The sequence below is a fragment of the Pangasianodon hypophthalmus genome, chromosome 19 (assembly GCF_027358585.1).
Source record: "Pangasianodon hypophthalmus isolate fPanHyp1 chromosome 19, fPanHyp1.pri, whole genome shotgun sequence".
Classification (NCBI taxonomy): domain Eukaryota; kingdom Metazoa; phylum Chordata; class Actinopteri; order Siluriformes; family Pangasiidae; genus Pangasianodon; species Pangasianodon hypophthalmus.
Genome location: NC_069728.1, coordinates 4233154 through 4260797, shown reverse-complemented (window position 1 = coordinate 4260797; position 27644 = coordinate 4233154). Strand labels below are relative to the sequence as shown.

The following is a 27644-nucleotide window of genomic DNA, read 5'->3' as shown; positions in this document are numbered from 1 at the left end:
CTTTCCTCATCCTCTCAGCTGCTCCTGTTCAGCTTTCCCTCAGTGGATACACGGTAAAAATCAGTTTGCTTGGAATCTTTTCGTTTCTGAATTGCGTGGATTACACTGAGGTACTTTATGGGAAAGTGATGCACAGTTGAGTTGAGTATTCCTGTCCTGTGGGAGAGTTTGTCCAGTGGTTTCATGTGGGGACACGATGGCGAAGTCGTTTTCAGCTCTTTCTCTCATCGGCATTATTTTTGGAGTCAGCTGGGTGACAGGTAAAAAAGACATAAACTTGTATTTTGATATAGTGTAACACCTAGCCTAGAAGATAAAACAGAAATAATGTTTTTTTTTTTTTTTTTTTTTTTTTTTTTAAATTTCCTGACCTCTTAGTTAACTCGGTAATGGAATCTCTTTATGTTCCTTATTATTATTATTATTATTATTATTATTATTATTATTAATTTGTTATTTGTTTTTTATTATGTTGTGTTATAGGTTTTGTTTTGTAACTTACTTAAATGGTCTTCTAAATATATCTGTTCTGAGCTCTTTCCTGTTATTCTCAATGCAATCACCTCAGGAAAGGAGCGACTGTCAGTCTTGTACTCTGAAGTGGTGTGAAATTACAAACTTTCCATTAATTATTTTTTTTTTTACATTTTATATCTCAGCATGACAGTTTGACAAATGTCTCTTTTATGAGTATATTTCAGTCTTTTATAATAATCAGTAATCAATCAATCAGCCTATTGGGGTCTAACGTGTTATGACATCACAGTTTGTTTTTCTTTCTTTATTCTTCTTTATTATTTGATTTCTTTTTTCCCACTTATTCAAATTTTGCCCTTTCTATTTAACTTATCCCGTATCGCCTGGGCATGCTGTGGCGCCATTGTTTTAAATTTAAATATTAGTTCCTAGCAATTCTGAGATCGGATCTTGGCATGTCTCAAATCAAGTTGTGTTAGCAGGACTCCAAAAGGGTGTGTACATTATAACGCTGGGTCTATGTTAGTGAGCGTATGTGTGTCCCTTGCCCTGGTTCCTCTGGAGCAGGAACCCCACCTCAGGGCTTGGAGTGTGGGGCCATTCAGGCCCATCTGCCTGAGTTTCCTGTTTTGACACAGGCCGCTGTGCTGCTGTTCCAGTGGAAAAATAGCCTCAGAACTTGTACTTTATGTTCCTGACTTACTCAAAGTGTGCTGATCTCGAATCAGCTGGGCCATTATTATTATTATTATTATTATTATTATTATTATTATTATTATTATTATCATTATTATTAATGTATTTGTTTGTTTGTTTATTTTTTAACCTTTTCTAATAAGTAATGTACATAGACAAGATCACAGCACTCTTACTTCAAGATGCTTGATCCATATGAGCACAAGATCCTAAACCAAGGCTCATATTTGATGTCATTTTATCCGTTCTCTATTCACTGAGTGAATTCCTGCTGATTATCTTGTCTAGTATTATCTGCATTTATGTGAAAAGGTTAAATAGGCATTAATGTTCGTAAATGTTTTGTTTTTTTTCTAGGGTTTTTCCCCCACAAATCTGTGAAACTGCTTTTGTCACTTAGCAAGGGTCACTATACAGTACTACGATAAAGAACTGGGGATCAGATTTATTTTGATGCACAAAAAAACAAAAATCTGGAAAGGACAGAGTCTGTGATACCTAATTATGACTTGTAGAGCTAAGATTTAAATACCATCATTAATCTAATGATGGCATTATTTTTACTTAATGGATAAAGCTTTTGTAATATCTTCTGTTTACAGCTAGGGAGCACAGGTTTGTACCTGACCCTCCAGTGCTGAACATCACAGATAAGACATACAAAATCAACACATCTGATACGTTGGAGATTACCTGTAGGTAAGAAAGCACTACAGTAACTGAGGAGGTGGATGTAATGTGAAATGCAGTCAGTAGATTATAATGGAAGCTATGTAACAATTTATATCACTCATCATTTACTGATAAATAAGAGTTCAATGAGTTGAATTTGTGCGTTGACTTTATATGTACATTCTTAGATAAATTAATGCTTAAGCATCCTTTGGGTGTGCCCAAATATTCCAACCTAGAAATCCTTTACGGAGCTAAGACCCCTTAATTAAACAAATAAACCTTTGAGGCACCCTTGAGGAACCATTTTTGTAATTCTGTCTTATAGAGGACGTCAGATTTTGGAATGGTACACTCCTTACAACCGGACCGGCTCTGAAAGCAGGATTGTAACATCAGACTGTAGTGGACATGGACTGTTCTGTAGCACCATCACACTCACTGGGGCAATGGGAAATGAGACTGGAGAGTATCGCTGTTCTTACAGAAACCTGTCTGTGGAGGAAGGGAAGACCTCTGTGTCAGTGTACGTCTTTGTGCAAGGTGAGTTCCTCTTGGTATTTTTATTTTTGTGGATATGCAGTACAAGGTAGCATTTCTAAAATTTGGCACACTAGTTATTTAACAAGTATTGTATGTTTTATTCAGGTGTGGTCAGTTCTTTAGTGTTCTGGTATTGGTTTCTTTTAGAGCTCTGCTGACGGCAGTTCTTTCTTTACAAAGTAATGACTATACTCTAGGTCTGATTGTAGGTTTATGTTTAAGGACTGATACATATAAAGCTGAGAGACAGACTAAGAGAGAGAGAGAGAGAGAGAGAGAGAGAGAGAGAGAGAGAGAGAGAGACATATCAAGCCTTAGCACACTTCCTGTCTGATCCTCTAGTGTGACCTGTGCACATGCATGTCCTCTGTTACCTCTATGTTCTACTTCCTGTTAGAATCATACAATTCCATGCTCCCACATCCTGTTGCCTTTAACCCAGTTTAAGGAGAGAAACGAGACATTTCTCTAAGTTTGTTAAAATGTTACTGCAAAAACAAGACAAGACAATTGGCAACAGACCATAATAGTAAAATGACGTGGATTAGATGAATTAAAAAATGCTTTCCTGTCTCCAGACTACCGCATGCCTTTTCTCCGGTTAACTCAAGACTTTGAGGTGGTATTTATTCGAGAAGGAGAGCAAGTGGTCATTCCCTGCCTGGGCTCCTTGGAGGACCTCAACGTCACTCTGTTCACGGTGGGAGAGATTTGATGATGATGTGTGTTTGGTCCAGGCTCTAGTCATTAGGTTTTGTGTGTGTTTACGTTTTGAGGACAGATGCTGCTTTAATTTTCAAATGCAATTATTTAATTTCATTGTATCTGCCATGTCAGCTAGAAGACAGTACACACTGCAGTGAAAACAGAAAAAAAATTTTCCACATCATCAATAATAATCTGTCCTGAGCATGAATAGTACCATGTTGAATGATTTCATGGCTAGGTTTCTAGATGAATCTAGATTGGGGCCTATTGACATTGCCTGAAAATGAGGTACCAAATAAATCTCATGGTATTTGACTTTAACAGAAATATCCAGTGAAGGAACTAGTAACTGATGGAAAGGACGTGTTTTGGGACAGCAAAAGAGGTTTTGTGCTCCCTAGTCATGTGATCAGCTACGCTGGTGTAGTCCACTGCCAAACTCGCATCCAGAATGAAACCTTCCAGTCCTTGGCCTATGTTCTGGCTGTTGTAGGTAAGGAGGAGTACACTGACAAGGACCACTACATATATTTGTAAAGCCAAAACATTTATGTGATTGATGGACTTTGTTCATTGGTTTGTTCTTTGTTCATACAGCTACTGTTTAGTCATGGTGATCAGGCGTGTTTCCAGCAGAATTTAATTTCAAGCGCATTTCCAAAAAGCTTCCAGGAGCTACTATATGCAAATATTTTAAATAAGGTCCAACATGGTCATGTGAATAAAAGTCAAATACAAGCATTTTACTGTACCAAATAATCTGCCAGCTATTAATACTTTAACAGAGTTAGAGTTTAACAGCCATAATTAAGCTTTCCTGGTTACCAGTGGTGTAGTTCACTTTGACTTTGCCATGACTAATCCCACTTCACCACAGCCTACTTTTAACTGCTCAAATTCTGCCCTAGTTTCACATTGCTGACATTAGCTAGGAAACATTACTGCTAACAATCTGCTGTTTTTACCTGAAATAAATCCTGGTGGTCTGTTCCTCCAAAAACCCAGATTGGTAACACTTAAAATAACCTAAGTTAAGTTTGACCCTTGTGGTATCCTGTGTCCTGTGGTATGTGTTCTGGTGTCTGTGTAAAGTAGGGATGCAACCGAATATGAATACATTACACAGATTGAACAGGTGATCTAATAGGAACACAAATACAGATATGAATTAGAGACGCTCTATTCAGTTTTATGTTCATTTGTTTTTTTTTTAGAAAGCTAAGAGTGGATTTCTAACTCTTAGGGATGCAACTGGATATGAAAACATTTGGATTGAACAGATAATGTATTCTAAGCAGATAGAAACAGGCTTACTGAGAAAAATAGGAGGATTTTTTTTTTTTTTTAGAAATCTTGCACATGTGGGAGGTTTTTGCTTTTATGAGATGTGGGCTTGAGCTTTTTTTTTTTTTTTTTATCAGTGGTTTGGTCCAGTAGCCAGACCTAAACGTTGCCTTAATGAATTGAACTAGGAGCTAAACTGGCCTGAAATTCACAAAAGAAATATGCTTTTATTTATAGAGCTGCTGCTCTATATCGACCACGTTCTGTACACAGGGCAGCATATGCTTGCTGCGTCTCCAAAATATAATCATTTAATTTATTTTAAAAATGTTAATTAGTATGTTCAGAACGCATGTTTTTTTGTCATTCTTAAATGAGCATTTTTCATTGTTGTTAAAAGAAAATCTTCCTATACAGGAATTATAATGAAATGCCACTTAAAGGACCCCATTTTGACTCGCAGCAGCACTGCGTCCAAGCTTCATAGTAGGTTCTGCTTACAGGTTCAGCAATCTTTTTGGAATGTAACAAACCTAAAACTAGTAAATCTTACTTTTTTGAAAGGTAGTTCCCTAGCTTACTCATTCACATTAGGTAGAAATTTTGCCAGAAAGTTCTACAGGGTGTCTGGTTGGGACTGATTATGGCCAGTTGAATTATTATTGAGTGAAGTTGAGGTTGAGGAACTGTACAAGTTCAGGAGTTGAATTAAGTTATGTTTTGCAAATTGCTATTTTTTTGTAATATTTTCAGAATTACGTCTTTTTTCAGTGAATTTCCAGTGTTTCTAGGTGCACAGGGTTCACAAAAAAAAAAAAACCTAATTCCAAGATAGACCACACTCACTTCTGATTCAAATACAGATACAAATATTTGGAGCAGTAAACAGAGACAGATAAAGACATTGTGCTGCAGATGGTGGCATTGCCATACACCCCTAGTGTAAATGACAAACTGACAAATGAACCAAAAGTTAAATTTTGCCCACTCATGGACATATTTCTTCTCTCTCTCTGGCCTGTAAATGACGTGTCTGGAATACACCACTGCTGTTTACCATGACTAAACCTACCTATGAATATACTAAATGTTACAGAATTCACACTAACATATTATCACACTTTCTATAGTGGTACATACATAGCACATCATCACTTACTTGAGTGATTCTATAACGATTTAACAAAGCCTCATTTTGTATAAAACATGTGAACAGAAAGCCTGCTTGTAATCCCTAACATGTATGGGAATTGGTATGTGTAGAAATTTAGAAGTAGCTGTTTGAAGGGAGCTATTTGGTGCTCACACAAGAACAATACCACCCTCCCTTCTCTTCCGCAGGATACAAAATCTATGACCTCAGAGTGAGTCCTGTTCAAGAGAAGCGAGCGGTTGGGGAGAAGGTGGTGCTCAACTGCACTGCAATCACAGAACTTAATGTAGCCCTTGAATTCCAGTGGAGCCTCCCTCAGGACAAGGTGAGTGTGTGGGGAGTTTGGAGCGGAGATCAGTAAGCAATGTGCACACAAGCCTGTATACTATACCGTATATCAGACTGTGCATATAGGTGCTCAAATACACAACAGCCCATTAATCTAAGTCATGATACCTTATTCTCCTGGCATAGCATCATGTGTAATTTATACCCTTTCTGCCGTGTCAGAGAAATCCATACCATTCCCCACGAAGGCATTATGAGACTAAGCCCTCCAAGAAGAAGCTGTGGAACTCTCTGGAACTGTCGAACATGCTGATTTTGGAGAATGTTACAATCAATGACACAGGGGAATATGTGTGCACAGCGTCCAGCAGTAAAATGGTCAAAAGCAGCCGAGCATCCCTTATAGTTTATGGTAAGTGACTAAAAGAGTTCTCAGCTTTCTCTTTGAGATGTAACTTCAAATCATGAAGTTTGGCTCTTAACAGGACAAAGTGGCATTCCAAAGTGGTATTGGAAAGACATTAAAGCTGCATTTTGTGTGTTTTAAATACCAGGGCTATAATCTCTATACATTCTGACAGCTACCAATAGAAGTAGATGCTTTAAAGAAAAGCCAAGTAGATGCTTTATTAAAAAATGTCCACTCTCTATTCCAGCTTAATATTAAAGATTTTTAAAATTGTGTATGATTTTTTAAAAAAAGACTTTTTTACATTTACAATTACACTGAATATGTTAACCAGTGGCACATAGGGGCATCCTTACAGGCCTGTTAGTTGTTTTGTACCGGACAGGAAGACAACAGTGTTAGCCCAATGCAAAAGCTAGGACATATATTAAAAATCAGAGCACAAAATATATGCCTATGAATAAAAAAAAAGAATATTTATTGAAAAACAAACAGCAGCTAACCAAATGAGACAGAATTTGCAAAATTGTCCAAAACCTGCATTAGAAATTAGATTAGAATAATATTAGGTTAGCATTTATGCAGTGATGTTTTGTATATTTATTAATTACCTTAGTTTTTTGTACTGTACTAATTGCCAAACTAATAATGTTTACAATGTTAATGTAGTGTAAACTCACTAGCCACATCATCTATTGAGGTGTTACAGCTGCATCTCTCTGTGGGACTGAATGTTCATACATTTATAATCTAAGAATGAATGCTTGCCACATAATGGCTATGTCTTCAGCAAACATACATTTGTACTTATTATAGTATTTATTATAAGAACGAAAAATGTGAGTTAATCATAAGTATTAATGTTGCAACCTAAAACCACAACTACAAGTTAACACCAAGGTTAGCTACTAAATCCATAACAAGCTAATCCAATGCTATAAGTGGACAATAAAAAAATGAAAGATGATAATATGTTGTGGTCTTAGCTATGGGATTAATTCATTATAAAAAAAAATAGTGAACCCAGTCATGCTTAGCTCATGTTAGCTGGCTGACTCCACCATCATCTTTAGTCTCTCTTAGCTTGGATGCCTACTAGTTTATCAATAATTTAAATTAAATTAAAAAAACTCTTTGATTGAAAACTCTTAACAATCCATCTAAGAGTTTCCAACAAAAAAGGCTCCTCATGACCACAACACACAAGCTAAAACGCCATTTTAGTTTCATTTCTTTGCTCATGTTGATAGATCTTTTTTCTTTTAAACTTGCAAGCTAGCTACAGAGTTAATCAACTAGCTGACTGAGAAGCTGTTGCTTGTTGGCCAGATAAACTGTCATACACTATAAAATAGGCCAAAAAGATTTCAGACCTCCTCCCTACTCCAAAGGCTTTCATCAAACATATGTACACATGCTGCCAATTTTGCCTCATACTTGCAAATTCATAACAATTCACACAGCCCATTATGTATGGAAGGTTATACAGTTTAAGATTAAGATTAAGGGCGGGATTAAGTTGCAATCTCTATCTCTGGTTATCCCTGGAATAACCAGGTTTTACGCTCTGGTAAACACTCTGGTAAGCCATATTGTTTTATTTTATAGTATATAAAGCAAATTGAAAAGGAAACGAATACACACCATGTCCCAAAAGTCTCCTTTCGTAGGGGAAATAAACACTTTTTAGCAAAAATGTAACTTTAATTTGAACACATCTGGTGTTATGCGTGTAGTATGAAAAATTTTGGAAGACATTTTACTAAAAATGTCTGTTATATATGGAGACTTTTGGGACACCCTGTAGAATGAAACTGAAAAACAACTAGTTTCCGGTGGTCTTCTGGCACAATCACACAGTGCAGCATTATTTAATGATTTAATGTTGTTTTTTTTCTTTTTTTAACGGTTCGACTTGCCCAAGCTAATCAGGTGTTAAGCTGAACATTTGTTGTTTTGTTTTCTTGTCATATGATTGAAAGATCTTTTGATAATTCTGGTATTACAGAGAAGCCTTTCCTAGTGCTCCATGATCAGTCATTTCAAACTGTGGATGTAAACAAAGGTCAACGAGAAGCAAAGATCCCTGTTAAATACCATGCTTATCCAGAACCTAATGCAAAGTGGTGAGTTACAAGATTTTGTGTGTGTGTGTGTGTGTATGTGTGTGTCTGTAGTTTACTGTATCTGTATGTGCATCTGCATGTGTTTTTGTGTATTTAAAAAGAGCCAAATTTTTAGTTAGAGCTGAATAGTATGGACAATTCAATTCAATTTGATTTATATAGCACTTTTAACATTGGACACAAAGTAGCTTTACAGAAATCCAGATATAGATTTAAATTCACCCCTAATGAGCGAACCAGAGGCGACAGTGGCAAGGAAAACTCCCTGAGATGACATGAGGAAGAAACCTTGAGAGGAACCAGACTCAAAAGTTCTGGGTGACACTGGATTGTGCGATTATAAATTAATACTCATCCATATAGAGTCACATGTGTTGAAAGGATCTCGAGTACTAGCATCTGGGTAATTTTTGATTTCATTAGAGTTGAGAAACCACTTGTGTGGCAATGTATACCAAAATGTAGTTATTTGAATTGAATTCTTTAATTTGGTGAAATACAGAGAACATATTAGCACTGTTTGAGATTTATCAGGATGTTTACAGCACACAACAACAGCAACAACAACAACAAATCTTATTTGTGCTTATTGTGACCTATAATAAGTTTAATTAGTTTAATTAGTTTAATAAGCAATAAAGGTCCAGGCTATTCTTCCTACTCTATTAAAAATATTTTTTATTATTACAAAATGCTCTACTAATATAAACCACACTCATTCATTTTTTTTGTGACAGTATGACACTCTGTCTTGTTCGAACAGGTTAAAGAATGGCCAGTCCATCACCAATGAAGAGTACAGGATGAAGCCATCCAGAGATTCTCTCACTATATATGAAGTCACAGAAAAAGATGCTGGGAATTACACTGTGGTCATGACCAATAAAATCACAAGAGAAGTGCACAGCCAGACATTTCAGCTATTAGTCAATGGTAATGTTTCTATCATCTCTTCTTCTTCTTCTTTTTCTTCTCTATCATCTCATCTTCTCTTCTGTTCTGTTCTCTTCTGTTCTCTTCTCTTCTCTTCTCTTCTCTTCTCTTCTCTTCTCTTCTATACTTGTCTCTTCTCTTCTCTTCTCTTCTCTTCTCTTCTCTTCTCTTCTGTCCTCTTACATTCTCTATATCTTGCCCACAGCTCATCCTAAGATCTTTGAGAAGGAGGTACCCTTTGATCGAAATGTTCACATGTTTGGCAGCAGCCCTACTCTCACCTGCACTGCTTTTGGTGGCTCCAGTCCTGTCTCTATCCATTGGCAGTGGATGCCCAGTGAAGACTGTCCAGCTAAATTTCAGTAAGTCTACATGAAGGTCATCTGGAGAGGGAGGAGAGAGATTTGGTCCCACATTGTATTCAGGTCAAAATATTTTCTGAAACATTTTCCCATTTTTCTGAAACACTAAAATACAGTTTTCCCGCAACCCGGAAACTTTCTTGGATCATTGCTTCTGTGTACACAGCAAAATCCCAAGTGTTGAATTAATAACCAGAGTGTTGAACAACCTACAGTGTTTATATATGTCCAATTGGACATCAATGAACTCTGAAAGAGTTAAATCAATACTCTCTCTCTCTCTCGCTATATATATATATATATATATATATACATACATATATATATATATATATATATATATATATATATATACATACATATATATATATATAAATTGTTGACGATAGCGATAAGATAAGGTATATTAAGATTTTTAAAAGTGTATTGTTGTAAAATCAAAACCTGCTGACCTGAGTAAAAAGGACCTCCACTGATAAGTGAATATTTTTTAGCAAGCATTATTGTGGATAGTAGCAGTTCAAATTTGCACTAATTCATTAAAACCAGCATGTTCCTATATTCGGTTCTAAAAATAACAGCAAAGTCATGTGATTGAATTGTGCTGGGGTTAAAAAAAACCCAAACAAACCTGTCCTTGTGGCGCTGTGCCACTTATTTTTTAAATGTGTATTTATACATACATATGTGTGTTGCTGTTGTTCCTACAGAAAGCAAGCACTGGGTGATGGGTTAAATTGTTAAATTAAGGTACACAGTGTGCTGATGAAAAACAGATTCAAGACAATGGGTGTGAAATCCAGCCTCTAGCAGATAAGAGGATGTGATTCAGACACTACACAATGCAGTGCAGTGGGTAAAAAACAGCATTCTCATACTGTCATTCACAGTGATTTTGAAATTCTAGTTTATAGTTTAAACTTGTGAGTCCAGTTTTAATGCAACAGATATCCTATAAGTGGGATACCGTTATTTTCTAGGAAAAACTGAATGGTGTGTGTGTGTGTGTGTGTGTGAATATGTGTGCAGCGAATTATTATAATTTTTTCTAAAAAAGGTCTGTTTTACAATATTTTCTTAATTTTGTCATGTATGAAGTTTTGTGAAGGAAAACTGTAAGATAACTACAAATAATAATTGAGGCTCCACTGAATATTGAGTCAGTCGGTACATCGATTGACAGGCCATGATTGAAAAACAGCTACTCCGGCGATCTCGTGACTGCGTACTGAACATTTTTGGTGGGACACGCAAGCCTTATCTTCAGACTTCACCTTTGGCTGCTTCCTCCCTCCACATTACAACTTCCTGTTGTTCTAAAAACAGATTTGTTCAAATGTAAAACATCCGTGTATCCTTGATCAAAAAACAACAGTGTCACAATGACTGCATCTGAAACGGGGGACAATTTGAATACTACGTCGAGTGACCTGTATGTCAGTAAGCAAGCCTTTAAAAATGTCCACATTTCCATTGTTCATGAAGGTTCAATTGTTAACCTTTTTGTCTCTTATTTATGTTTATTTCATTTTTCTTGTTCGATTTCCTCTCCTCTGGTTAACCCTGATGAGACTGTTTGCCGACATTTCCTGTCATATACTTTGCTTGAAAATATATTGTGTAACGGGAACCGAAACAGTGACATAAGATAATGAGTAAGATTGTTGAGCATTCCAAATGATAACAGTCAGGATTCAATGTTTTTGTTCTTCTAGTCTGTGATACAGGTGCAGACGTGCATCCAGATTGCTGTGTATATGCCTCACACTGTAAGAATGTGTGTGTGTGTGTGTGTGTGTGTGTGTGTGTGTGACTCATGTTGTACTCATGTTATTGTATGTCTTGTCTAAGGCCCAGGTCAGATCAGAGTGCAGAGTGTGAAGGGAAATGGAGGGAGATTTCTAACAACACAGGGAAAAACCACTTTGGGCAGCCCACCAGCTTCATCGACAGCTCACTTAAGGTAACCACAGTGAACATAACCACTATATATAACTATAAACGAAAATCCCATGTCTCCTATGTCGATAGTTTGAGATGAAGTCTGCTGCTACAGACAAAGTCGTCTCAGTAAACTGAACCAGAAATGGCACATCAGGAAAACTTTTACACATTGGTTAAAACTTAAACATTGTCAAATGCAGTGTTCAACATGCTTCCTGTAAAAATAATAATAATAATGATAATAATAATAATAATGAATATAGCTGCAAGCAGCAATTAAGGGGGCCAAGCACTTTCTGTTCCCACCCCTTAGACATAGAGGAAGACCAGAAGCCACTGGGACCATCAACACTTGTTCCCAATGAGATACACTAAATCTGAAGGCAAATCGTCAAGCTGTTGCTGAAATATTACATCACATCATGTTTTGAGTAGCCCTCTCAAGTTGCAAATAACTTCAAATCATGTTTATTAATTGTACATCATATCACTGAATCTATGTGACAAGTTTAGTTTCAACAGGTAAAAGTGTTGCTGACATATGCCCTTACTTCCTGTTTGGCAGCTTAGCCGTCAAATTCATTTGCAGGTTATGGAGGAAACGTCCCACATATAAAAAATCTGAAAACCCGTTTTGTTTGGGCTGGTCTCGTGATGCTGTGATCCAAATTTCGTTATGACTGGACAAAGGAGATGTAATTACATTCTAAGTTCTCATATGTCTCTTGTTTTTCTTGGCTGGTGTGCGGTTTCCTGCAGACCATCAGCACGCTGAAGATCCAGAAAGCTGTGGCCCATGCGCTGTTTAGATGCATTGCCTCCAACAAAGTAGGAGTGGAGGACAGAGTCATTATATTTCAAGTGGCACGTAAGTGATTTCCAGAGGTGGTAAAAGTACCCAAATTATTTACTCAAGTTAAAGTGCAATTACTCATGTAAACAAATAGCTTCAAATTCTTTAAAATAGAAAAGTACATGAAAGATACAGGACATGAGGAAGTTTATGATATCTGTGTTACTGATAGTAAATTAGTGTTCATTTCACCAGGGAATATGTGAAAACATTAGCTAATGCTAAGTAACAATGATTTATTCCTAATATCTCACATGTTAGCTAGCATGGTAATACATCTTACAATACAAAATGGTTGAATGCTGATAGCTAAATGTCACACAAATACAACATTTTTTTGCTATAAATTTTTTTGACATACAGAGTGTACATAGCCATTTTAACACATAGATTACAGTTTTGGATATTAGATCTCATTGTTGCTGTCACATCTGTTAAATTTAGATTTGTTAGTAATTTGGATCAGATCCTTGAAGCTGTCTGATGCCAAAGAGTTGACTTATGCCTTTACAAATATAGGATTATTAAAAGTTTTAGGTGAAAGAAAAACCCAAGTAGCAATACTTTAAAACCAAATTTATGTACAGCAACAAAGTAATAAATGTGGTTTTTGTTACATATACTGCACATGAGACTTCTGGGAAAATTCTGATTTGGGCAAATAGCTAAAATTAAGAACAAATTATTTTTGACCAATGTAAACTAAATGCAAGCATTACTCCAAAAAAGTCTATATTGTGTGTTGCACTATTTAGAAGTAGAAATCTTAGCAAGTATTTTTAAACGAAATTTAATATTTGGTGATGTTCGATGCAGAATGGAGGGTCTTAAAAAATACATTTAAAAATAAGCAAATTTTAGTGCAGAGGAATTTTTAGATTCCGCAATTTCATATACAAAATTTCACCATTTCACACAATGAATTTCCATATGTGTAAATTATATAAACGATGTCAAAAAATTATACAATAATTTGGAGATGCTAGTACAGTTCGATTTATTAGAAGATAGACCTTGTTGATCAATTAGAAGGGAACTTCTCTCCATTATTACTAATGTAAGTGACTAATATGTCCTAATAAGTCCAAAAATGAGTCCATTTGAAATTATTTTTATGTAAGACAATTTTATTTCTATTCCTTAAAAGAACATGTTCTTCCTTTGTAATGTCACAATAAAATAAATAAATAAATAAATAAATACTTATATATATATATATATATATATATATATATATATATATATATATATATATATATATAATGAACAATTTTATGATATTTCTTGCTAAATGCTAAAAGTTTAACAAAGTTCCTGTTAGTAAACATGATCATATGCTATACATTCACACAATCTCTGTCTTCCTCTCCAGGTTTCCTCAACCTGAGTGTATTCCCCTCCAGCATGCCCATAGAGGAGGAGGACGTGCTGCTGCGCTGCGTAGTCGACCGCATGCTGTACTCCAGCCTGAGCTGGTATCGGGTACTGAATGTGTCCAACCCGGCCGAGATCCCTACCACCGTGCCCTGTGCCAGCCTCAGCCTAGCGCCCCTCACCAAGCCCAACGCCACTATCGCAGGCCTGCAGGGTTCCAACGTAACCCTGGACCTGTCCTTACCCAGGGTGAGCCGGCAGGATGAGGGTTTGTACACCTGCCGCATGGAGAACGCTGACAGCAGTGAGAGAACATGCTTGCTACACAACCTGCGTCTCCGGGGTAAAGAGTTTTCAAAGAGCTTTTTAAAATCTTAGAGTGTAGTTATACAGTATGTGATATCTTAGAGCATAGTTAAAATATGTCGTTAAAATATTTCTGCTTGTAACTTTGCTCTTAGCTCTGGAGGCACCCTGGATTGTGACCAACTTGAGTGATCAGAGGGTGAACGTGAGCGATTCCACCATGCTGGTGTGTGAGGCAAGGGGCACGCCGACCCCCATCATCACCTGGACCAAAGACAACCAGACTGTCATTAAGGGATCTGGTGAGAGACTGTTTAAATTTGGTCAGATCTTTGAGGAAAATGTGATTATGAATATATCAGACTTGTTATCAAAAGTAGTTTATGAATCAGCACTATGTAGCACTGCTTTTTCTATACCATTTCTAAACACTGGTCTATTTGTCATTAATTACAACTGCCTCTAAGTTGTCATAATCATGCTGATTATGTTTGGTGACCTGTGATTTCTGAAATTATTTTTAGGTGTTATTCTGGCTCAATCAAATCGCATCCTGACCATCCAGAGAGTAAAGAAAGAGGACAGTGGTCTATACACATGCACAGCCTGCAACAAACAGGGCTGTGACTCCATCCAGGCCCAGCTTATAGTGGAGGGTAAATGTTTTGTTGTATATTATGGTTTAGAGTTAAGACTCAATTGCAGTCAAAATTAGTGGAGATTAATTCTGATTCATTATCATCAAATACAGTGGGGTCCAAATGTCTGAGAGGACTAGAACATGCTTCTGTTTGGCATTCTTTTTCAACTTTACACCAAGGTTTTCATTACAAATAACATTATCAGCAATAACTGATAATGTGAAAAGTAGAATCTTAGAAATATTTACATGAATTTCAGAGTTTGTTAGTATGCCGTCTGAACACATGCTTCAGTAGAAGAGATTAGACATGAGGAAAATCTGACGGTTTGTACAAAGCACTTAACATGGTCAATATCACTAATTTGTGTACATTTAAATAGTGACCTAGTGAATATTGAATAGTCAAGATGTTACACATTTCCCTTTTTCTTGTTTTAGAATTTTCAAAATTCATTTTCAGTTTTAAATAAAAAACAAAAATCCCAGATTTTAAATGTGGTTTCAGACTGTTGGACCCCACTGTGTATGTAGGAAATGGCTGAACAACAGTATTTAGCTTCCATGTCTGTCTTTTGGTCTTTGTTTATGGAGTTATAAAGTCATGTAGTGACTTTGATTCCGGTGATTTGGTATATCGTCGAAAAACTCATTCATTCATCTTCAGTAGGTGCTTTATCCTGGTATACTGGGCATGAGGCAGAAATACACCCTAAACAGGATACCAGAAGCACCTTTCACACACTCATTCACACCTAGGGGATATGTAGAGTTGCCAGTTCATCTACTGGCATGTGTTTGGGAAGTGGGAGGAAACAGGAGTACCTAGAGGAAACCCACATGAGAACATGCACAAAAACTACACAGACAGTAACCCAAGACTGAACCTGGGACGCTGGAGCTGTAAAACGGTAATGCTGCCCACTGTGCCGCCAGGAAATTAGGGCTGGAATATTGACGAGCAATTAGATTGGTTGTTTTTAATAGAAGATGTTAACTTCACTTTAAGAAAGAGTACTGTTCTATTAATGTAAAAAGCTTGTGAAAGTTTGCTCGTAATAGTAAGCAGTAGACAATAACGCTGTTTGATGGAATGACATGACCAAAACAACAAAGACTCAGTTTTGACAAAATTGGCAGATACTTTCTTTTTTATTATTGGAGCAATGTAGTATGGACATCCTCTGTAATACAGGAACAATGTTGTGTGTTTTTTGCTTTAACATTCTTTGCATATGTAGGATTACCTGGCAAGACAGGAAATGCCATTATATAATAAACAAGGAACCCTTATGGACAGGTAGTCCTGTTTATAACTGAGTAGTAGCCAAAAATAGAAAAAAACCCAAAAACACAGCAGTAGAATTTTGCTTCTTTTTGGATCGACTGACTAACAGAACTCTACTCAGCACTGGCCATGGGCTTGATGTTAGCTCTTTCAGATTCTGGCTCTTGTCTGAGATGGGGGAATTGTTTTAAAGTCTTGAGGTAAAAATAGCACTATTTTCAGTCAGCCAGGAAGAGGGCTGTATGGACGCACATCCTTTTGGGAGCACTAAAAAAAAAACAGTACATAGTCCCAGAATAGAAAGACCGAGTTGAAGCACCCACCTCCTCTCTAGAGGGGCCTGAGAGAGAAAGAGATCACAAGAAGACTCACAAACAGGGTGAGTAGTGTTAACAGAGACACGCTGAGTGTACGTGACTTGTCTCTCGACAGCATTGCTTGTCACCGTCACAACTGCTCCAGCTAGCTAATAAACGAGGGTTTTCATCTTTTAGAGATTAGAAGGAAGAGTATGGAAAATAACACATGCAAGTGTTACTATAAAAATTACAATAAAATTGTTTAGAATTGCAGGGTACATGCAGCTATAATAGTTTAATAGTTTTTAGAAGGTTTCAAGCTTTTAAATGAACTCACATAGGAGAGAGAGAGAGAGAGTGAGAGAGAAAACCAGCTAGCCTGTAAGAAAGAAGACTTGAAATAAAGAAGAACAGGTGGAGAAGAGGGGTGTCAGTAATTAACTGATTAGCAAAGAAAATGTAATAATATGAGAGATAATTAGACACCGAGCCAGAGGCTGAAAATGTGGACGGCAAACGGAAAAAAAGGCAACGATAAACTTTAAGGTGTCAGCAGAAAAGGTTCATGCAAGCTTATTTTGATTAGATAAAATGTTGGGTCAAAACCTGCATTTCTCACAGAGTTGCAGCTACTGTAACTCCCCCACCACCAACACATATTCATACCTGTATTTATAAAAAAAAAATAAAAAAATCATATTTATTGGAATAAATCACCAGCTATATAATAATAAACACATTTATTTTTCTTTTTGGTGTATAATTTTTGCTGAAAGCTAAAACTGCTGTGACTATCAATACAGTTTCGATATTCGTTCATTTCACTATATCTTTTTAATTTTATTATTGGTTTTAGTCTGTAAATGATATAATGTCATATGAATTACTACTCCATTAGGTGTTTTATAGTCTGGTTCATGAGTATAATTGGTTTGTTTACATATTAGGTGCAGAGGAGAAGATGAATGTGGAGCTGATTGTGCCGATTGGTGCTGTGGTTATTGCCATGTTCTTCTGGCTTCTCATTGTCTTTGTCATACGCAACAGAAAACGGGTAATATTTCACTTTCAATCTTTCAGTCACACACACTCTCTTTGCCCACATGTGAAAGGACTGCTTAGGCCACAGCTCCCTTTTTCCTTTGTGAGTTCCTTCAATTATACGCCCTATTCAGGGTTATGAACCTTCCTCCTCCCTGGGTCCCACCATGCTTGCTATGTGTGGGACAGCCTGGGTGGGACTTGGTATCTCATTGTAACTCACAACTAACGAGGGAATGAGGGTCACTCACTGGAGCTCCTAAAGGGCTAAATGCTTATGTACATGCATAGAGTCATGTCTTTTTAGTCACTCCCACTCACTGACTTGTAACTAGATTGTCCTTGAATTTCCTCATGCAATCTCTCATTTTCCTTCTATCCTTGCCACTCTTAGCCCACTGATGGAGATATGAAGACAGGCTACTTGTCAATTATCTTAGATGCAGAAGACATGCCAATGGACGAGCACTGTGAGAGACTCACCTATGATGCCAGCAAGTGGGAATTTCCCCGTGAGCGTCTCAAACTAGGTGAGCTTGAGACCCATAACTCAGAATGTGCCTTCAAACATGGAAATCTATTTTAACTCAAGAACAATATTGAAATAAGAGTAATAAAGGTAAATAAAAATGTGGTATGTTTAATAAAGGGTTCAATAAAGTGCATACTGTAAAATATATAATCAACAAATACAAAATGTAACACTGAAATCGGTGACTGTAGGGGAACCGCTGGGTCGAGGGGCATTTGGTCAGGTTCTGGAGGCAGCAGCGTTCGGCATTGAAAAAGCCACCACCTGCACTACAGTAGCAGTGAAGATGCTAAAGGGTAGGTGGATTTCTTTCACTTTTTACATCTTCACTACCATGAAGGACAACCAGTTCTGTACCATTTAGCGTGATCTTATTTTCATAAACTAATTGGGCCCTTCTAGATTTCAGTACTTAATAACATAATAATAAAATTAGCATTTCTGGGTGAGGTATGCATTTCAAATAATCATTTAATTGATCTATCCATCTGCATCCAAGCTAGGCAAAGTGAACATTTGTTTACACTGAGCATGCTTGGTACTTAAACTTATTCTAGTAGTTACAGGTGATTTTTTTCCCAAGCAGGAAAATGCAAGCAGCCTTCCTGGCATCTGTTTTCCTTCTTTATTGCCACTTTATTACCCAGATGCCTTTATAAGGAATCAGAGATCCAAAAAACATTTTACAATGGAGTGTTAGCGTTTTATTCTGCATGCTGGATGTAGTGCTAGATTAAGCTTTCCAATTAGATAAACCATTCTTTCATCATGTAGGCTATGACAGCACATCTTTGGTAAAGTGTTGGCTTTTATACTCTGTATATTCTTGAAAAATTCACACTATCAATACAATTTAAATATTAAATTAAGCGCTCCAAACTGAATGCCAACTCCTAGCTAGATTCTTGCTTCTCCTAACTATGTTTGGACAGCAATAATTTGTGGCTTAGATACTCTAGATAAAGATAATCTCTACCACTTAGCACAGTTCTGCTTCCTCTTTCCTCTCTTTCCTTCTTCTTCTTGTTCTTGCTTTCTTTTTTGGCTTCCAGATGGGAAAGTTCTATTCGTTTTGAAAAGCGTGACAATTCAAAATAAACTTGGCGAGATAGGCCCCCTTTGGGATTGTTCCTTGTAAAGCATTGTACATTGCCCTTCAGAGGATTTGGGGGAGTTTAAAATTTGACATTTCCATGGACTTAGTGTTGGCCTTCAGGGAGCCTCTTCAAAACTCAGGGCCCCAAGCAATTGCCTGCCTTGCCTGTCCTGTAGCTATGAAACAATTGTAATGTGTAACATCTGCCCAACTACAGAGGGTGCTACCTCCAGTGAGTACCGTGCCTTGATGTCCGAGCTGAAGATTCTTATCCATATTGGCCACCATCTCAATGTGGTCAATTTGCTAGGTGCCTGCACCAAACCAGGAGGTGAGTCCACTTTATCATATCTAAACACATGTGATATTCTTAATGAAAAACACTCCAAACAGCAGAGTTTAAAGCCACACTTATGAACTGCACACATTTGCCTGTGTCTGTATGCTCTCTTTAATAACAGTACTTCTAGTACACTCTAATCACTTTGTAGGAAATGTCCAAGTATGTTTATTTTTTGACAGAGCCATGGTTACAGTCTAAATTCTCTGTTAAATCTGTACATATCTCTAAACCACAGAAAAGCTGCCATTACTTTGAAACACTGTAAAAGCTATTTAACTTCTCCCTCTCTCTCAGGTCCATTGATGGTAATAGTGGAATACTGTAAGCATGGTAACCTCTCCAGTTATCTGAAGAGCAAGCGTGGAGAATATAGCCCCTTCAAGGTAAATGAACCCTGGCTCTTCAAAACATGGGGAAAGATGTCTTTAATCTGGATCCACTGATCTAATTATGTCATTTGGCAGGCCTTCAAAGTAACAAGCTTTAAAATAAAAACATCATGATTTTTTGGTTCACATGCACTCTTCCTATGTGTTGTTTCAGAAGCATAGGCCTCGGCTGATGCAGGACAGGGCTGGTGGAATGGAGGAGGACCCGAAAGAAGGAGATCTGGGTACGGGCACTACTGCTCGATTGGACATCTGCACTGGCACTGCCATCTGCTCTGGACTGAGAAATGAGTGGACTGCCAATCCTCAGCAGGATAAGCAAGGTACTGCCAATCTTCCACAAGGCCATAACCTGCTACTACTAGACAAATTGATCTATCTGACTGAAGATCTTGATAATAATAAAAAAAAAATCTAGGATTGTATCACTCTTAGCATTATACAAATGCCCATTTTCCTAAGCTAGTACTTAGTTTATATTCATAAATAGACACTCGGATTGTCAGAACGAATGTCAGTGTGAATATTTATGAATTTGAAAGCAAAACATCCCCAATGTTTAAACCCTTAAGCTCCCAGAACTTCCAGACTTACATTTCTCTTACACTGGTGTAACTACATACATTTCCTGTATTTTCATAGTAGCTACTGATTAATTCATAGTAGATACTAATAAAGTACTGTATGTTCTGCTTTTATTTGCCCTTGCAAATTACATAGATAGATATACACTATATGGCCAGGTGTGGACACCTGAAGTTCACACCCATATATGTGGCTCTTCCCCAAACTGTTGCCACAAAGGTAGAGGCAAACAATTGTACGAATGTCTTTGTATGCTGTAGCTGAAAGGAGCATGACAATGCCCCTGTGCACAAAGCAAAATCCAAGACATGGTTTACCAAGGTTGGTGTGACATTCCAAAATCTAGTGGAAAGCCTTCCCAGAAGGGTGGAGGTTATTATAACAATTAATTATAAATCTGGAATGGGATGTTCACGTATGAGTGTGATGGTCAGGTGTCCACAAACATTTGGCCATATAGTGTATATCACTTATATGATTTATGCCACTTTATTATTATTATTATTTACACATTTTTAAATTATGTATCAATTTTTAAAAATTTGATATAACAGTTAAATGAAGAAAGCATTTCTCCTAGTAGTGTTATTTCATTTAGCACTAATGGTAATGTTTGCTTAATCTTTTAAAAATAATTCGATAGCCCTGATAGACACTTTTACATTTGTTGGTGTTTCTTCAGTATTCCTTTGCCTTTATCAGCTCCATAGAGATTCTAGACCAAAAGGTCAAATGAGATCATTGACATTTACAATGACTTCATTTAAAGATGTAATACTTTAGTGATATGGTTCTTCTTGCTTCTTGCTACATGACTATAATGCAGTTGTCAATGTTGTTATGAATCTGTGTGCTGCAGAAAGTTCAGACTGGGATCAATTAACTATGGAGGATCTCATCAGCTATAGCTTTCAAGTGGCCAAGGGAATGGAGTTCCTCTCCTCTCGAAAGGTAAATCTCAAAAACATTATTGTATTTGTGTGTATATACAGTATAAGTGTGTGTGTAAATTTACAACTTTTCCTCCGTCAGTGCATTCACCGGGATTTGGCAGCTAGGAACATTCTTCTTTCTGAGAATAACATTGTGAAGATCTGTGACTTCGGCCTGGCCAGAGATGTGTATAAAGACCCAGACTATGTCCGCAAAGGAGATGTAAGCACACATATATGTTTTCTCATGAACTATGACTGCACATTATGTATATGTAATGTCTTCTGTGGAACTATTGAAGAGAACTTCATAGTAATGCCAAACCTAATCTCCCTCTTAGGCACGTCTCCCTCTGAAGTGGATGGCTCCAGAAACAATCTTCGACCGTGTGTATACAACACAGAGTGATGTGTGGTCCTTTGGAGTACTACTCTGGGAGATCTTCTCCTTGGGTGAGGGAGTTTGCTGTCTTACTATAATTCATTAAACAATCACTTTTTTGTAGGTAAATCTATTTGAAAAATTGACCACCCCTTCTCTGTCCCTAAAAATTGCAAAACAATGTATGTAAATTTTACATTTGATGTTCTAATAAATTTGATTATTGTTGTAAGCTTGAGTCTTTATAATTAGAGCATATTGTAAGCATATTATAACATTTTAACAATTACTATACCCACTATATATTACAGAGTAATAATCCTGTACTGTACCTGTTGTTAAATGCAGGTGCGTCTCCATATCCGGGAGTAAATATTGACGAGTCGTTCTGCAGGAGGCTAAAAGATGGTACCAGGATGAGACCACCTGACTATGCCACCCCTGAGATGTAACTATACTTCTCTTGCAGTCATAGTATTGATATAAATACAATATATATTAGGTATACATTAAATATACATATAGTATACCTAATAGGGAATTCCATCACAAATCTTTACCTTTATATGTCCAGTGCTAGCTATATCAAATTTTTGTAGGCTGGTATGAGTATTTTGGCATTTCCTGTCATTTTCCTAGTAGACCCTAGTAGATATTTTATTTTCAATTTTTTCAAAGATTTAATACACACAACAAAATGGAAGAGTGAAAAGAAAAAAGGAAGAGAAAAAAGGCTCATGTTTAAAAAAAATCTCATGTTTATGGGCTTCAAAATTGAGAGTAACTGATGTGCAGCTCCAATGGTGGGCATCGATTTGGGGGCTTTGGCCTCTTCTAGAGCATTTAACAAGGTTCCCCACACAGTTTGTTTAAGCTCGGTAGCACGTAGCTGTTCCATTTGTATGATGAAAAGCATCTCAATTAACCATCTCTTAAAGCAAGCAGGGTCCAGGACCTTCCAATTTTAAGAATATTATCTTTTTGGCTGCAATCACACTAACCATTGGGGCCTGTTTGTGTGTAAGAGGGTAAGGTGATTGTCATATCAGAGCAACCAAAAAAGTGTGAAATTATGATCTGGCTGAATATTTTTTTATACACTTTTGAAAACAATTTGAAAATGTTGGATCAGAAATCATGCAGCGCAGTGCAGAACCAGCATAAATGTGACAGAGAGCCCTCTGCAGTGCTGCACCTATGGCACTGTGGAGACAGACAATCAGACATTTTGCTTAACCTGGTTTTGGAATAGTACAGCCTGCGTAGACCATTGAACTGATTAAGTCTGTATCTGGGATTTATAAAACAACTCTAGACAGCCTCTCTTCATATAATAGAGTCTAACTGTTTAAAAAAAAAAAGCTAGAGGCAAGTAAATGGGGAGATCTACGTAGCTGTTTTCCCAGGTACTAGATAAACAACTTTGATTCATTCAGGGGATTCTGAATTATTATCTATAATTATCTATATTTCTATCATTGATGTTGCCTGGAATAGCAATGTTCAGTATTTGCTCGCTCTTCCCAGAGACTCAGTTACCCCTCCCAATATTTAGGCTCTCTGTATTCAAGTTGAACATATATGACTCAATGTCCCTGAATTGTGTATTAGAAACAATATGGTTCACTGGAGTTCATACAGACTCTTGAGCAATGCATCAAATTTATCAGAAAGCCGGAAGCAAATGTGTCACATAGCTGAGATCATGGGAATTACTGTTTTAGGAATTAGGAAAAATGGTCAAGAGAGAAACTTCACAGAGAGCTTATATGTGACTTAACTGATCAAGAACAATCATATCTACATAGATGCTGATGAGTTGATGAGTGCAACAGATAAATGTCTTGATTTACAGTATATTAAGATATGCTTGTCCAGGATTGATTGAGCCATTTACTCTGTGTGAACTTCATCTCTGCTGTACCATAGATATAAATGAAACATTTCATTCATTTTTATAGACAACTAAGAAATGCTTCCACTTGATATAATAGGGTTGAGGTTCTGCAGTAAATTCAGCAAAGGTGTCAGTAACATCAGTAAGAATCTCAGCAAACGCTTTGTAAAGTTCCACAGTGAAAATTTGTTTGTACGACTTCTATATTTGTGAATTTTTGTTTATGAGGCAGTGTGTAATATTGCATTAACACTGTAATTTATGTACAATTGTAATCCAGTTGTGCTTTAATTACAATCTGTCATGTTTCAGCTATCAGACCATGTTAGACTGCTGGATGGATCATCCACAGGACAGACCCACTTTCACAGAACTAGTGGAGCATCTGGGCAACTTGCTACAGGCCAGCGCTCAACAGGTTCACTATGGTTTTCAGTATTTCATTTTATGTGTTTATTGGTAACAGGGATTTTCCGTGATAATGACAGCATGTTTGAGTGTTTGGGTATGTATAGCCACAGATCTCAGTGCATATTTTTTATGATGTAGGATGGTAAAGACTATATTCCACTGACAATGGGGGATGTGGATGGGGGATCAGGAATCCCCCAGCTCAGAATGACATCATATAACAAAGGACCAAGTGCAAAAAGCATGGAGACCCAGCTTAACTACGATAATGCTCCATCAGTGGGGTTAGTATACACACACACACACACACGCACACACACATATAAAGGCATATATACATGTACCTGAACCTGTGTTATTATGTGTCTTTCCTTTCAGATATGCTCAGCATAAATTTGAAGACATTCCACTGGAACAGAGTGCCATAATGGTAAGGTTTATGGATAAATGAAGACTGAAACCAGTTCTGGCAGCATTTTTGAAAGACAGCTATGATGATTTATTAATGATTTCTTTCTGCAGAATGGTCACATGGACTGTGATGTTGGATTATCACCTGATGAGATGAAAGCGCTAAATCATCAAGCTCAGAGGATGGCCACATTCAGGTGAGATTCCAGCCATTTCCCCTCAACTGTACATGTTATGATATGATATGATATGATATGATATGATATGGAGGTGCACTAACTTTAATTCTTCCCTCAGCCCCCTGCTACGATGTAAGAGTAAGGAATCTGTGGCATCTGAATCATCCAATCAGACCAGTGGCTACCAGTCGGGCTACCACTCGGATGACACAGAGGCGCCTGTGTATGCCAATGAAGAGATGATCCTGAAGAGGGACATTTTGAAGAAGCCACCATTCCCCAAGAGGGATGACAAGTTTAGCACTGAGGTCCGCTATAGTACTCCCCCTGTTTAATAGGAACCACCCATAAACCCACAACTATATGACTATACAAAGTGTTGGTCTTTCTTAACTTTCGGCCTGGAATAGCAGACTCACCCGTTTTCACCGAAAGCAATAAAAAACAGACAAGGTTCTGCTTATGATAGGTTGGTGCTTAGCCAGAGATTCTAGTCCATGCTACAAAGCAGTTATTTGATTTAAGCACAGCTCTCCTCACATTCTCTTGATCAGTGGCATTATAGTTTTCTCTATAGTTTTTATTTAATATGATTTAGTCAGGTACATTTATTAAAGTCAGTAAATCTCCTTAACACTAAAGTGCTGCATGCACATGCCTGTAACTGTATGTTGAGATTTGAAATTATAATCACTGAGTATAACACACATAACATATAGCATTCAACTGACCACTGTGCCTTAGCTGAAACCTACAATTCATTTCTATTTATCTTGCAATTTATGCATGTGAAACACTCATGCAGAGTTCTAATTTATCACACAAATGACCATGTCTATTTTATTTCCTCCCTTCAATAAAAAAAAAAAAAAATGTAATATATTTTGTGGGTGCAGATAAGCTGTATGTGTCTGCTTTGCTGTAAATGCATTCATTTTAATTGATTTAAAGGTCACACTTTTTGGAGAAAGCTTTGGAAATGTAATCATTGTTTACACAGACTGCAGAGCAAGAGTAGCTGCTCACTGAGACCACTCCCACTTCCTGTAAAAAGATACACCCACTTTCTGGTCACTTTCTGAGTGACCTAATGTTTTTTTTTGTCTGTATTTATGTTTTGTATTGTTTTCCTCTGACATTTGGCCAGCATCTTATCAAATCACGAGCAACAATGTCTCTCGAATGTTCTTTTCCTTGCCTCTTGTCCTTCTTTACATTATGCTTTTCATTTTTCAAGGTTTGCTTCCTGAATGTACAGGTTATTAAGGGAGGACCTTAATGTAGGTTACGTAAGAATGATGTATTTTATTAAACTTGTCCTAAACATAACTAGTTTTCTAAAATAAACTTTTATCGAAAATATTTCTACTAAATGTAGTTGTCAGAATTTGTTATCTTCAGTTACATCTCCTTTGGAAAATTTTAAAGGCAGAGTATAAAGGACCGTGTGTGTGTGTGTGTGTGTGTGTGTGTATGTGTGTGTGTGTGTGCGTGTGTGTGTGCACGCCAGTGTTTGGGTGTGTGAATCAGGTTATGAGACTCCTCTCTTCCTGTATCTGTTTTGCAATGACCTTGAAGAGACAATGCGCTCAAAGTTATTTTCTAATGTACTGTATGTGTGTGTGTGTTTATGTGTGTGTGCGTGTGTGCATGCGTGTGTGTGTGTCTGTCTGTCTAAATCAATAAAAAAATATTAACTATATCTGTGTATGTGCATACATGTGGTTTTGGGTGGGTGTGAGAAAATAAGACCAGCAGTTTGTGCATCCTATTGTTTCATTGTTTTTGTAGATATGTGTGTACTTTTGTGTAGGAAATAACATCCTTCCATCCTTGAACTTTTTCTTAGAAGCACTCAGCTCAATATGGCTACCCAGAATAGCCAAGGCCTGATATACGGCGGTTGCCAATTTAATATGAGTGGATTGGCATTGCATGAAAGTAGGTTAGTTCAACTCAAAAATATGTTTCACTTCTACGTGACTATATTTTACCACCATTTGTGGCAAAGGGAGAATGGTGAGAATGGCATGACTGCTTCACTTCATATTTCACTGAAGTTCGTCTCAAAAGAATCAAGCAGTAGAAAGCAATAATAGACTGGATTGAATTTTAGGATATTGTCAACATACACAACATAATCCTGAACTTCCTGATTCTTTACTGCTGCATGTACCTTTCTGAACTTGTGACTCACCTTCTGCTGCTGTGGATAGTCCCACATACATACCTTACATTTTACATTTATGGCATTTGGAAGACGCCCTTATCCAGAGCGACTTACAATTGTCTCATTTATACAAGTGAGCAGCTGAGGGTTAAGGGCCTTGCTCAAGGGCCCAGCAGTGGCGGCACCAGGATTTGAACTCACAACCTTCCAATCAGGAGTCCAACATCTTAACCCCTGAGCTACCGCTTCCCCACCTTAAAGCAGAGCTTTTCAAATCCTTTTTTTCCTGGGTGCAAAATTTTTAAACGCTACATTATATGGGGGCCAAACATTTTTCCATGTGCCATTATTCTTTCCATTAAGTGTATGTAAACTTGACACAAAAGCATTTATAAATTTAGTTAACAGGACCCTTTCTTTTACAAGGATCCATGCCACTCAGAGAGATGCTGTACTTGCTTTCACTTGGACAGAGTAAAATCGAGTGATGGTGACCTGGCTGTGCTCATAGAAAGCTGTTAGACTTTGAATTTTGTGCCGGTGAACATTCAAACCCACTGGATAATCGGTATGGTATAATGTATGGTATGGTATAATGTTTGAGTGCTTTGACTTGAAGCACCTCCTCGGGTTATAATCCTTTATCACAGAAATACATTCGTTACAAAGCAAACACACTGGCTCCCCCCTTGCGATTTCAATGAACAGATACTTTCAGTCTGCTTGCTGTTGAATCTATGATTTTTGTTGACAATTTTTCTTTTAAGTGTTGAAACTGTCATTTTGCTTTTTAGGTAGCTTGGATTCATTGTTTTAATATGAAATATGTGGTGCCCAAAATAATCTCACCTGGATACTAGGGGTTTAACGATGCATCTTGACATGATGCATTGCGACCCAAAAAATTTAATGATGTGCGTT

General features: G+C 37.2%; 1 protein-coding gene across 1 annotated transcript; it reads left to right on the top strand.

Moving 5' to 3' along the window:
- On the top strand, positions 1 to 26255 carry kdr (kinase insert domain receptor (a type III receptor tyrosine kinase)). The gene is made up of 30 exons (XM_026946909.3): positions 1 to 260; positions 1776 to 1872; positions 2174 to 2388; positions 2967 to 3088; positions 3421 to 3589; positions 5722 to 5858; positions 6044 to 6233; positions 8239 to 8356; positions 9120 to 9289; positions 9495 to 9651; positions 11503 to 11614; positions 12355 to 12463; positions 13821 to 14165; positions 14284 to 14430; positions 14653 to 14784; positions 17303 to 17409; positions 17791 to 17926; positions 18120 to 18224; positions 19242 to 19355; positions 19662 to 19750; positions 19911 to 20079; positions 21201 to 21292; positions 21374 to 21496; positions 21615 to 21726; positions 22004 to 22103; positions 23865 to 23970; positions 24102 to 24247; positions 24342 to 24393; positions 24486 to 24571; positions 24672 to 26255. The coding sequence occupies exons 1-30, from the start codon at positions 197 to 199 to the stop codon at positions 24886 to 24888; spliced, it is 4038 nt and encodes a 1345-aa protein (XP_026802710.3). The 5' UTR covers positions 1 to 196; the 3' UTR covers positions 24889 to 26255.
- The last annotated feature ends 1389 nt before the right edge of the window (positions 26256 to 27644 follow it).